General features: G+C 34.0%; 5 protein-coding genes across 6 annotated transcripts; 2 read left to right on the top strand and 3 right to left on the bottom strand.

Annotated features, from left to right (window-relative positions):
* The first annotated feature begins 48 nt into the window (after positions 1 to 48).
* Positions 49 to 2,256, top strand: LOC139774171 (uncharacterized). Its single transcript, XM_071709224.1, has 2 exons — positions 49 to 1,000; positions 1,390 to 2,256. The coding sequence occupies exons 1-2, from the start codon at positions 992 to 994 to the stop codon at positions 1,666 to 1,668; spliced, it is 288 nt and encodes a 95-aa protein (XP_071565325.1). The 5' UTR covers positions 49 to 991; the 3' UTR covers positions 1,669 to 2,256.
* On the bottom strand, positions 2,131 to 3,722 carry LOC139774170 (cuticle protein 76-like). Its single transcript, XM_071709223.1, has 2 exons — positions 2,821 to 3,722; positions 2,131 to 2,707 (listed from the first exon to the last, which is right to left on the bottom strand). Exons 1-2 carry the CDS (start codon positions 2,830 to 2,832, stop codon positions 2,279 to 2,281), a joined length of 441 nt encoding a protein of 146 aa, XP_071565324.1. The 5' UTR covers positions 2,833 to 3,722; the 3' UTR covers positions 2,131 to 2,278.
* A 105-nt stretch (positions 3,723 to 3,827) lies between these two features.
* LOC139774169 (MORN repeat-containing protein 4 homolog) lies at positions 3,828 to 4,928 on the bottom strand. Its single transcript, XM_071709221.1, has 4 exons — positions 4,790 to 4,928; positions 4,426 to 4,609; positions 4,204 to 4,313; positions 3,828 to 4,071 (listed from the first exon to the last, which is right to left on the bottom strand). Exons 1-4 carry the CDS (start codon positions 4,797 to 4,799, stop codon positions 3,923 to 3,925), a joined length of 453 nt encoding a protein of 150 aa, XP_071565322.1. The 5' UTR covers positions 4,800 to 4,928; the 3' UTR covers positions 3,828 to 3,922.
* A 38-nt stretch (positions 4,929 to 4,966) lies between these two features.
* LOC139774164 (MMS19 nucleotide excision repair protein-like) lies at positions 4,967 to 9,075 on the bottom strand. 2 transcript variants are annotated; one of them, XM_071709215.1, is made up of 9 exons: positions 8,842 to 9,075; positions 8,238 to 8,476; positions 7,829 to 8,161; positions 7,163 to 7,757; positions 6,764 to 7,045; positions 5,970 to 6,685; positions 5,617 to 5,874; positions 5,370 to 5,534; positions 4,967 to 5,298 (listed from the first exon to the last, which is right to left on the bottom strand). In XM_071709215.1, the coding sequence occupies exons 1-9, from the start codon at positions 8,936 to 8,938 to the stop codon at positions 5,098 to 5,100; spliced, it is 2,886 nt and encodes a 961-aa protein (XP_071565316.1). In that variant the 5' UTR covers positions 8,939 to 9,075; the 3' UTR covers positions 4,967 to 5,097. The 2 variants fall into 2 exon arrangements, with proteins under 2 accessions (XP_071565316.1, XP_071565317.1); XM_071709216.1 differs by having other exon boundaries at positions 8,238 to 8,354; positions 8,842 to 9,030.
* LOC139774165 (heme A synthase COX15-like) lies at positions 9,027 to 11,120 on the top strand. The gene is made up of 6 exons (XM_071709217.1): positions 9,027 to 9,113; positions 9,224 to 9,386; positions 9,497 to 9,623; positions 9,872 to 10,004; positions 10,083 to 10,710; positions 10,783 to 11,120. Exons 1-6 carry the CDS (start codon positions 9,055 to 9,057, stop codon positions 11,035 to 11,037), a joined length of 1,365 nt encoding a protein of 454 aa, XP_071565318.1. The 5' UTR covers positions 9,027 to 9,054; the 3' UTR covers positions 11,038 to 11,120.
* Positions 11,121 to 12,724: the final 1,604 nt, after the last annotated feature.

The raw sequence follows: 12,724 nt of genomic DNA, 5'->3' as shown, positions 1-12,724 counted from the left end.
TAAAGAGACGGATCCGGTGCAACTTGACGTAAGCTTGCATCAGACAATCGTAAATGAGGAGATTGGTGCATACTGTATAGTCTCTGTCGTAATATTCATAATGCGAAGCACGAGACATGCATCGATACATTGCAGTTTAACATAAATTTAAAAGTGACATGGGAAATCAAGTTATATGTATTATACATACCTCGATATGCGTGTGTATGTAAGCAACTTTGCAGTCGATATTGTTGTCTTTCTCATGATTTAACGAAATAGAATTCAAATTTATTGATACACAGATGCATTTTTTTTTTGCTTACATTTTTTTACGTTTTAAAATAAATAATAAAATTATACAATGTTATCGTATCAATTGTGTTCTCATGGTTCATAAGAAAAGAATGCAACTATGTGTGCAAACTTGTTTGATACACTATCGAAAGAATTTTAAAGTGACGGTACGTAAAAAGTATAAGCGGTAGAACTTGAATGAATCGATTATAATCGAGTATTCTCGAGAATTTAAATTTAATTTAAAAAAATATGTAATCATAAGATCATCAATACGTACTTGTGATTCTCTTATAATTTAAGTTTTGCGTTTTCGAAATATTTTATCAATCTGTACTACAAATGCAATGTAAATGTTAATATAGTAATAATGAGAAAAGTTTTGACGTATATTGCAGAAAGAAAAATTCAGAAACGATTTCTCGCTTCTGATGTCATAGTGGAACACGGTTGCAGCGAGAAAACAGAAGCCGATTAATACCGATCATCGAAGGCGTAAAATGTATTCATGGCTTAAGATATAAAACTTTACAACTATGTGATGCAATAACGCCTTGCTGTGAACATAGAATGCATACTCGTACAAAGAAGTTTTTGGGAAAAAATGCACCACGCACACTGGACAGGTTTTCTGTAGCATGGGTATAAATAGGCTTAGATTTAGACAGAGCATTCAATCCATTCTTCGTGTTTCAACGGGAAATAGGAAAGCATCATGTTCAAAGTAAGTTTCTTCAAGGCAAAAAACACTTCGAGATTACTATTTGTGTAATTCATATTCGTCATTTGTAGAAAACTGATAAAAGTAATGAGGCTTCAAAAGCTAAGATTATAGATTATTATATTTCTGGAATTATTATAATATTTATATTAAGTGTAAAAAAAGTATGTATATATAACTTATACACCGCATGATTACTAACATTTTAATTTCAAGACAGAACGCGAGTTTATCAACATATAAAACTAATATTTCTCATTTTAAAAGAGACTGGATATATAATCTGAAACAAAAGACGAATTTAAGTAACATTAATATTCCAGATATATAAATAAGACATCTCGAAATTTATAAAGTTCATAAAAGTAAATAAACGTTTTTAAATCTTGCAGCTCCTGGTGATCTTCGGCCTTTTGGCCATCACAAATGTCTACGCCGGCTTGCTCGCTCCAGCTATAGCTGTGAAACCAGCTGCCCTCGCCATCGCTCCTACTGCCGCGTGGGGTGCTCCTGCCGCCGCGTGGGGTGCTCCCGCCGCCGCGTGGGGTGCTCCTGCCGCCGCGTGGGGTGCTGGTCCTTCCGCTGCGTGGGGTGCTGGTTCTGCCGCCGCGTGGGGTGCTCCTGCTGCCGCGTGGGGTGCTGGTCCCGCTCTTGGACTTAAGCTAGGCTAGATTTTTTTTTACGTTCAATGAGATATAAGAAACCCGTCGCCAATCCACCAGCAACTATACACATCGCAGAATTTACCTTGCCCTTAATATTGGATACAATTCGCTGATGATGCATCTCTCACTTCTCCCTAAAGTCAATCTTCACAAAATTGTTTTCTTTTTCTATTAGGACGTTTCTTCCCCCATTCCTTGAAATTGTTGACAAATTATTGATAAATGCGAAAAATATGAAATAATAATACAATTTTACATATAAAAAAACTTGGGTGTTATTCTATCTCGCAGAAAGCATTTTACCTTTTACCCCTGGCGCAGCGGTGCCTCTATTACAAATTAAACTCTATCGTAACGACATGTTGCGATAGCTTCTGGCGTATATCATCCTCTTATGATAATTATTCAATCCCTTAAGAAACGAATAGACTTATGGATCTAAGGACTATGGGGGTTGAAAAATCAAGCTTTGATTAAGAGTGAAGTACAATTTTATTGCGTAACCACCTACATTGTAGTGTCATTAATTTGCCACGTACAGAAGTGGTTACAGATGTCGAGGAGGTTTGAATAAATATATGTGTATCATGTAAAGTCGCGTTTGATATGGATCGATTTAGTAGGCATAGGCGATTCCGATCGGGCTGCTGTAGCTCATGTGAGACACTTCAACGGCCGGCGAGTAAGCGACTCCGAGAGCAGCTGGGCGTACAGCCGCGGGTATAGCGGCCGCGGCATATGGCGCATATGCCAGTGGGGCTGGATGAGCAAGATGAGCGTAGGTAGTGACAGCCGGATTAGTCACGCGGATGTCGGACTTGCTCGAGCTCGAGAAAGGCGTGTCGATGGTCTTCGTTTGCGTGGCCACCTGCGCCAGATTACCGTGGCTTCGTAGAATATTGTCGGATGTCGACGTGATAGCTTGGGGTTGAATGTGCGCTATCGGGGCGAACGGCGAGATCTGGTACGACTGGTACTGCAGGGCGGAGGGCACACCGATTAAACCGGCGTTGGCCGCGGCCAAAACACAGGCGATTACGAACAGCTGAAATAGAACTCTCGGTTACAATTTGAAACCTTAAGAGCGCATATTTATTTCTAAACATATGTATTTCCTATACTTGACAAAATCTAATTTGTGCAGTTAATCGTACGTACCTTGGCTGCCATTGTACTATGCGTTGGAAGATGCTGCGATGACTTTAATCGCGTCTGAGTCGAAATACGAATGCTACAGTCCGTGACAATCGGTACTTTTATACTTGGCGGACGAACGACGAGCCACACGAAATCTTTCGGTACTCACAGTTCGCCATGGTGGGATATAGTGTCAAGGATACACTTAATATTGCGCCATTGCCAAACGCCTTTACTCCCCGTTGAATCGTATGCCCTCCCGATGATTTATAAGTTTCGAAAATGTTTTTTCTTGTATGTAACGTTTTGCGAGATAATATTAAAAAATTATCAGCTATTTATCTATATATATTTTTCACAATATTTAAATTTTATAAATTTCAAAACTCATTACTTAATGCATCGCCCTTGTGAGAGAATGCATTTTGAATTTCTAAAGATATCACGGTTTAAAGTAAAATTTTGTATTTGCCTAATTTTTTTCATACGACTTAAAGCAAATTTTATTTATATATCTTTTATATTATCGCAAATGAGATATAAGCAAAAGAAACGAAGGAAAGCAATATGGAGAACTTACTTCGTATTCTCTCTTTCAATGTAACGTTTCTAAATCTAAGATTTCAATTTTTATTTATATTGTTATACTAAAACATTGCATGTGCGAATTTTATAAATCGATTGGTGCCGCACCTTCGTCTTCAAAACTGGAACATCCGGCTTGGCCACGCCTCTCCGAGCGGAAAGTAGTCTAGCCTTGTGTTCCTTCTCAAACTTTTTCTTTTGGGGCGTAACTCGTTACAATTACATTTCATTCGGTATTCAGGAAACTGGTATCACCAACATTACTGGCATCTTAATTTTACGTAAATGAAGATAAATCTGCTTCTTTTTCCAATCCTGTATGAATTCCTGATACGAATTCGAGATACGCTTCGGACGCTGAAATTTTATTTGCGAGCGAATAATACGGGGAAGATTTAAATGTGTATAATAAGAAAGATAAAGATATAAAATTTATCCAAATATTAAATATATAATGTAGATTTATTTCAATTAAAATAAGCAAATAAAGATTACACATTCCTTTTTATTAGCTATACATCATCAATTCTATTTCAGCTTAATTGCACTGAGCACGTGCCATCATAGAAATTTTTTGCGCCTTCTGCACTATGTCAGGGCAACGTCGTCGCCTTACTAATCTGCAATCTTGAAAGAAACCTTCATTTCTCGGAAATCCATGCGATCCATCAGCATAGGTCACCAAACCTATAGTTATCGAATAAAAAGCATATATAACTCACATTCGAATTACAATTGAAAAACAATGTGTAGTCAAAAAATTGTTGTAGTGTTTTATTTATAAAATTGACAATGAATTATCGTAACTTGATTATATACCTAAGCCCCAAACACGACCTCCGCGAAATTCCCCTTCAAATTTCATTCCGTCGGCTCGCCAGAACACACCGTGGCCGTGAAACCATCCTTGCATAAATTCTCCTTCGTACCTAAAAGAAAAAGAGAATGGAAGTGATATCGTAGATATATATATATACATATACGCGACGGTATTTTTTAGTAAAACGCGCAATCTCGAGATAAACTTGCAGCGTAACTTACTTTGCTCCGTCGGGAAATACAATAACTCCCAAGCCGGAGCATAATCCATTTTGGAATGCCCCATCGTACCGCGTTCCATTCGGAAGGACTAATAGACCAGCGCCGTGTTTCAATCCCTTGCGATTCCAATCACCGATATATTTCGTACCATCGTCATACTTGTACGCACCATTCTTTGCCACACCTGCAGACACGCGCGTATTTGATATAGAAGATATTCAATAAGAAAATCAAATATTCTATTTAATAAAAAAATGCTCATATTTTTTCAATGTTTTGTACATAATACTTCAATTAAATAAAAGTGGGGTTCTATTCGTATCATAAAACAAATGAAGTAAATGTTACAATCGCATATTCTTACCGTCGCCCATGCCTGCGCTGCACTGAACGCATCTGAGCTAGCTGGAGGTCTTAATCCACTTACAAAAATCAATTCTTTATTCAATTAAGAAAGATATCTAGGACAGACAGGCGTAGGGAGATGCTCAGGAAAATATATCGTGGATTAGATATGTAAATAAAGACAATCGCATACAAATTTATAGGTATAACATGTTAATATTCAGTAGTGAGAAATTTACATTTTTTCAAAATGTATATAAAGTAAGGCAAAAGATACTTATAAAATCATATTAGATGTATCTATACAGAACCGAACTGCGATATCGTTCATTCCTTTGACTGTTCTCCAGATGCACCCACTAGATACCATCGTATTCTCGTTTCCACCGCAGCCTTCCTGACTAAACGTTTGCGATCGTCGATTAACACCCCCAATTTGTCTAACACACTCTGCTTGTACGGATTGATCAAAATAGTGGAATAACTAGTATAATGCGCCAGGCATTCTAGAGCCGCAATTCTAACACCCTATTAATACAAATATAGATTATAGTGATACGATGAGAGTTTAAAAAGTTGAAGCTAATGTAGATAATTACCATGATCCGATGCGTTGATAATTGCATAAGCCTTGGTATAACACATTGTAAATTATCAGAAAATACGTCGTGTTTAGTGTCAAGTAGAAGTTTAAATGACGTCAATGTCCAAAGAACTAAATGCTCATTACTAAGAGATAGAGACTCAATCAACAGCGGTACCAACTGATGACAAAATACATTAATTAAAATATTCTTTCTATTGCAAAAGAATGTTATCATTGATGCATTAATAATAAAAACTTACCTCGGTTAAATGCAAAAATAATAATTCTTCAGGCATTTGTTCCAGTAGATGGACCAAAGCAATAAGATAATTATGTCTCATCGCGCTTGCAAAATTAATATTTTGTTGCAACAAATATTCGAACACTCTTTGTTTATAAAAAATTTTCACGTCGCAGAAATTTTCCGTTATTAAAATATCCTCGTGCTTACTTACTAAAATTTGATATTGTTCACCTATAAATTGACCAATTTCATTGTGAGTTAATAAATGCGTAAGCTGTAAAAACAAAAATGAGAAATATTAATTCACCTATATTATATGTATTATAACCAAATATTAAATTATTATAATTTACATTTAATCACACATACATTCTCTAGAAAGTATTGGGACTTTGCGTATCCTCTCATGACGAGTGCTTTAGTCATCCAAATTTGAAAGTTAACCGTACGTTGCTTTAATTTAATGTCACTGTCCGTACTTAAATTATTACTTATTTTGTCTTCTAGATAAGATACAATTCTATCGACATCTGACACTTTCATTTTATTTAATAAAACAGATAGAAATTTACAGCTTGTTTGCCTTATATCCGGATTGCAATTGCTAGTTGCTAGATTATACAGATTTTCCACCGTATTATTATTTATGTTCAAATTGATATCTTTCCGTAAAGAAATGAAAAGATTCATCATTATAGTCACATCAGTTTCGGGAATTTTCGTATTTAAAGCCACAGCGTATTTCGTTACAATCGCACGTTGTTCTTCGATTGTAAGATTTCGTATAATTAACTGGCAGATATTAGATATCAACATTTTATGATCAACAACATTTGTCTCATATGAAATTAATTTCTCAATAACATGACATTCCTTGTATAGAAATTGATGTATGTTGTAATCAGATTTCTTTAAAGCAATTAGCTTCTGGATATTCAGTAATATTGTGATACGTATATCAGTATTAACAGTGTCTGTTAACATTGTAACAATTTTCGGGAGTATTACACAACCTAGTTCACGTATTTTTGCAATTGCTGATAAAGCTCTTATCCTTCGTTTTAATAATTCTACTTCCGTCTCATCTGAAACATTTCATTAATATCACTTCATATATTGATAGAAATAAGTTTATATTAACTATGTATTTGTATTTAACTTACCTGTATTTGACAACAATCTCTCTTTAACCAACATTGATATTTCTTCAAGATATAACGCAGCAAAATCTATAACAGTTGTATGACATATGCTTTGTATTTTATCGCATCCTGTTTCAATTTCATTGCATATCGCATTATATAATATAGAGCGTTGTACATCGTTTAAATATGCCTTTTGGATCATTAAACCAAGGAATATTTTACTTTTTAGTTCAGTACTTTCTATTGTCAAGCCATCTAAATATGTTTGAGGTATATTTGTCCATGATAATTCTGGAATATCTAGATTAAATTTCATTATATTTATGTAATATATATAAAATATCAGGAGATTGTTACAGTTCAATGAGCAATAGTAATAGTGCAAATGTGACATCATTATTCGTTGTTTCAACTTACCTTGAATGCAAATGTCATAATTAGAACATATTTTCATAAAATTATTTAACGTTTCTATCAATGCAATTTTGTCGTTTAATGAATTCATCGTAGAATATTGTCCAATACATAAAGGTATTACAGCTTGCAAGATTTGTACACATATCGTTTTGTTAATTGCAGCTATTGTTTCCAGTAGCGTTTGGGCAGGTCTGTACAAACTAAGTTGCACATCGCACAACGACGATTTTATATCGGCAATTATCTTGTCAATAAAATTTTTGCAAACAGTTTCATCGACTGATATAACTTTAATTAAAGATGTCATTGCTCGTAAAGCAGCGTCTCTTATTTCAACATCTCTTCCTGGCACTATATCTTTCTTTAAAGTTGTCCATAGGTCTGGTAAGTACAATTTTATTTTTAACAGCCCAAACGTTTGAACACTTTCACGTAATAGATTTAAGGAATCAAGTTTAGCAACTTTGAGAGTGGAATATGATTTATCAATTATAAGAGGTAAGCAATAATCTGCTAACTCTGGAACAGCGCATAAGCAAGGCGCCAATTTTTCTGCCAAATCTTCCCGCGATACCCTTAGATCCTCTATGCCAGACTGTAAACATTTATAAATTACATATTTGTACGTTATAAATATTATGTAGAAAAATTAATGTATATAATTACAGGATTAAAATCAACTGGAAAATAACACGCCATAACTTCAAACATTTCTTCGGTTAAATGACCTAATGGAAATTCTTTTAAAAACTGTGGTAGCATATCAAACAATAACATGAGGTTATTCGGATCTCTTTCACCATCCATAGAGCTGATAATACCATAAACTAAATCTGGTCCCATGGATCTCAGATCATGTAATCTGTTCTCTATTAAACTTTTAAGTATAAGATATATTTTGCGACGTTCGGGTAACAGTTGAGATTGACACTGAACGTGCTCAAACATAACTCTTAGTAAGGATGACGATGCATTTTGAGGTAAATGAGTCATGTTCACCTAAAAAAAAAAAAAATAGTTATGACAATTCAATGAAAGAGAAAAATGACGCGAGAGATAAAAGACAAATGCTCACAATTGCTTGAATACCATTTAGTACAGATGGTATAATGCTATAATGATCCTTCATCCTGTCGCAATAAAACGTTGTAATAAAACGCAATTCTGATTCAGTGAGATAATCTTGGGGCAACTGCGACAAAACGGAGGAAAGGGCCATAACTCCTTTCTCCCTCGTAAGAACATTTTGGTCTGTCATGTAAGAACCTAGTGTCTCCACAAACGTGCAGAGTTTCATAGAGCCTAATTCTATTTCTAAAACAAAGCATTTTAATGTCTTCCACAATAGATTTTTATGACTATGTACATTACAAAATTTAGATTTCAATATACTCATTAAATCAAGAGATATAACAGTGATTGTGGGAAGATTCAAGTTTATATAAAGTTCATATATAAATATGTGGTGTGCAAGTTGAAATTATCATATTTCTCTAGGTTAGAGAAATAATAAAATTAAGAAAACTAAAGTATATTATTTGACTCCAAAGCTGTATTTGTGTATAAAATTTAATTTCTGTATCTTTCTCTCTTTTTTACTACTGGTTCTTTAAATTTTGTAGCATAAGTACATAAAAAAATATACTTTAGATATTTTTATTTTTTGTAAAAATACGTACCGGAAGCTAAATTCCTGCATAATGAATTTAGAGCTGCTGTATCTTTGAAACTAATATCTAATCGCTCTTTTAAATCAAAATTCGGAGACGAGGCCATAACCAAAAACTGTTGTTTACACGATACATTCAGCACATGATCGAATCATTCTTCTTCTTCTCCTTTTTTGTAGATGGCACCACTCGAGTAGTGCGCTGGTGCGCTCTGTGCGCTCAATGCGCTCCAATGCGCTCCGTGCGCTTGTATTGCATTGTATTGTGCCGGGATCTATGAGGTGTAATCTTATCGCGTCTTATTTTTGCGTTTCTGAGAGCTAACAACACCCTCACGTGCACACGCCAGTGTGTTTATTAATGCTCGCTGTATTTTGTATTTTAATTGCAGTATGCTGAATGTCGTGAGGTATCATACGAAGGTATTAGGCGCATATAACGCTACGAGACGCATACTTAGCCGGCAACACCTGTTTACAAATGCAAAAACCGACGTCGTGCGATGTAACGACGCTTCTTTTAAGGAATACTGCTCGAAATTCCTATTACAGAAGGTAACGCACTCTGGCACTCAAGTATACCTGCTGTGGGTGCAATTTAAATAAGTTTAATAAGAACGATGTCAGATGTATGTACTAATTTTACTGATTTTAACAATTGACAGAGACCACTGAAACAAGCGAACGTTGTAATTCGTAATTATGCCGCAAAACCGAGCAGTAGAAATGACAAAATTGTGGGATCTTGGTTGCTCACCTGCGGTGGCATGGTTTTCGTAGCGGTCGCACTAGGTACTCTCCTTTATTTTGTATACTATCACTATATCTGCGTCGTAGTGAAGAGCATTATAGAAAAGACGTATGGAAAGTAGAATCTCAAATGTAACAGCCTTCTCTTTGGTCTAATAAATCAGTACCTACATGCAATTCAAATTTATGTAATATTTAATTGTGTAACAAACATTAAGTACGTGTTAAGGTGAATAAAATGTATTTAAAAAACAACTGAAGATTATTTCTCCTTTCTTCTATGTATTTAGGTGGTGTAACAAGGCTCACCGAATCAGGCTTGTCTATGGTTACCTGGAAATTGCTAGGAGAGAAAATGCCTCTGAACGAAGCTCAATGGGTCTCGGAATTTAAGCGTTACAAACAATTTCCTGAATATAAAATGTAAGAAACAACGTGTTAATACCAAAGAACCAATGTAACGCGTGGAAATGTATATATATGCCGTTAATTTTGCTGTAGAACCAACCACAGTATGACGTTAGAGGAGTTCAAACGTATTTGGTGGATGGAATATTTGCATAGAACATGGGGACGTTTAATCGGCGCTGTATTTGTAATTCCGGCAACATATTTCTGGTATAAGGGTATGCTAAAACGCGGAATGAAAATGCGCGTTGTTGCCTTAGGATCGCTAATCGGCTTGCAAGGACTCATGGGATGGTATATGGTTAAATCTGGATTGGAAGATCGTTTTATAGAACCTTCCGACGTGCCGCGGGTGTCGCAGTATCGTTTAGCTGCGCATCTTGGATTAGCATTGCTGCTATATACTGGATTTCTTTATAATGCTTTGGATCATCTGATTCCTGCTCAAAAGCTAACTGCCAATTCCTCTAGTACCACAATCACAAGTAATGCCCTGAAGGCACTGAAAAGATTTAAAGGATTAATTCACTCAACAAAAGGGCTAGTATTTCTCACTGCTTTGTCGGGAGCATTTGTAGCTGGAATGGATGCTGGTCTTATTTATAATACTTTCCCAAAAATGGCAGATAAGTGGATACCCAGTGATATACTTGCCATATCTCCTGTATTACGAAACTTCACGGAAAATCCAGCTACAGTTCAATTTGATCACAGAATTTTGGTAAGTTGTGTAATACGGTCGTTAAGCATGTTAATGTACCTACATTATTTCATGTGTTTATCATTTATGCAGGGAATCACTACTATAGCATTAATAACTTTTTTGGGTATTTTGTCTCGTAAACATAAACTTCCTGGTCGAGGAAGAAAGGCTGTGGCTGCGGTACTTTGTGCGGGTTATCTTCAAGTACTTTTAGGAATTTCGACTTTATTATACCATGTTCCTCTATCGTTAGCTGCGTCACACCAATCTGGTAGTCTTATACTTTTAAGTACTATAATTTGGCTGTGCCATGAGTTGAGATATTTAGGAAAATTTGCTAAATAAATTTGTAAAATAGTAAAAATAAATATAAATACAGATTTATAACATTTTTACAGATTAAAAATAAAAAATATTTATTCACGAAACAGAGTAGTATTTTTCTTACTTATTCTCACGTGTTATAATTATCTTATTATAATTATATCAGTATAGTAGGATATAGAGTTTTTCAATGCTTTCATAACGTTTTCGCGCTTTATTTCACAATATATGTTATAATAATTAATAATTAATCTTAGGAACTATTATATACACAACTTCGTCTTCTAAACAACATGTATATTATCAAACATATGTAACACGAAATAATTTGTATCATTTTTTGCGTAATTATGATCAGTTTAACGTTTACAAGATGCGACAAAATTTCAAAAAATATCAGTGCGTAAAGATCGTGAAATACATACGCATAACAATTGTGAAATATATGCGGAACAAAATTTAGTGATTCAATATCAACTCAAACAATTAGTCTGAAATATATATTATCCCTAAGCGAAAAACTCTTTTATGTTATCAGATATAATTTATTATTTAACTCAATTCTTCAGAAAATATCTTTACATATAGGGCACTTAGTCTATTATGGCCAATTATTTGTTGATTTTAAAATACTTATTCGCATGCATTGGTCCAATACAGTATTATTAATATTAAGTACCATTTTTATCAGGCAGTTAAAATTACATTTCATTATTGTAACAATTTTTATTTACATAAGAGTTATTTTCTTCCTTTCCTATTTTGGCGACGTTTGACATCATACTTTTGCTTAATATTAAACTGAGCGCTAGTATTAATAGAACTTTGTATCTTATTATTCGATACGAAAGAAAGTATTATTCAAAACGGCCAAATTTTATACTAATTATTGTTACATATAATCTACAAGTGTAAATATACGTGAATTATATAATCTAAAAATCTTATTAAATATCTTTTGAACTTGTTACTATATACTTGTGTATAGAGCATATCTTTTGATGAGAGAAATATAATGATTACCGCGCTCAATTTTTACCATACAAGTTGTATTGGTATTTCTTTTATAATTTGGACACTTTTAAAACTGTCATGAAATAATTATATCTGCTAAGCTTAATATCAGTTTGATAAAAAGATTTATTATTATTGTGACTCTTCTGCATTGAACAGTACTTAATAATTAATACTACATATTAATATGCGTATAAATGCAATTTTACTGATTATAATTTCTAATTTCTTTATAATTCTTGAATATATTAAAGTCTCTTCGTCGCCTTTTTTGTGAAAAAAGAGATTTTCACTTTATTGACATCTTTAGAAGAAAAAGGAGATTGATATCGTAGCTGGCAAAATTAGGTACCAGAGCTATTGAAATGTTAAAATTTTAATGAACTAGTCGAAATTGGGCAGTGCAGATTTTTAAATTTTTATACGCACAATTTAAGTGATACATATAAAATACAAGATTATCATGATTAAATCTTATTCAATAATGATAATCATTGACTTGTTTGATGCAAAGCATTCTTTGAGAACTCTTATCTCTGGTATATACAATATATGCAATATATGCATATATAGCAAACCTATTGGTTATATAATTCGTAATTTTGTTTATGTGAGATAAATGCAAATTTACCCTTAGTCTTATTATCATAATTCTCTTCTAAACGATTCAGTTGCCAAAATCTTATTCAACATC

The sequence above is a fragment of the Temnothorax nylanderi genome, unplaced genomic scaffold (genome assembly GCF_030848795.1).
Source record: "Temnothorax nylanderi isolate EJ_2023f unplaced genomic scaffold, tnyl_v1.0 TNYL_tig0074_pilon, whole genome shotgun sequence".
NCBI lineage: Eukaryota > Metazoa > Arthropoda > Insecta > Hymenoptera > Formicidae > Temnothorax > Temnothorax nylanderi.
The sequence above is the reverse complement of the archived record's forward strand: the minus strand, read 5'-3'. Positions and strand labels throughout refer to the sequence as shown.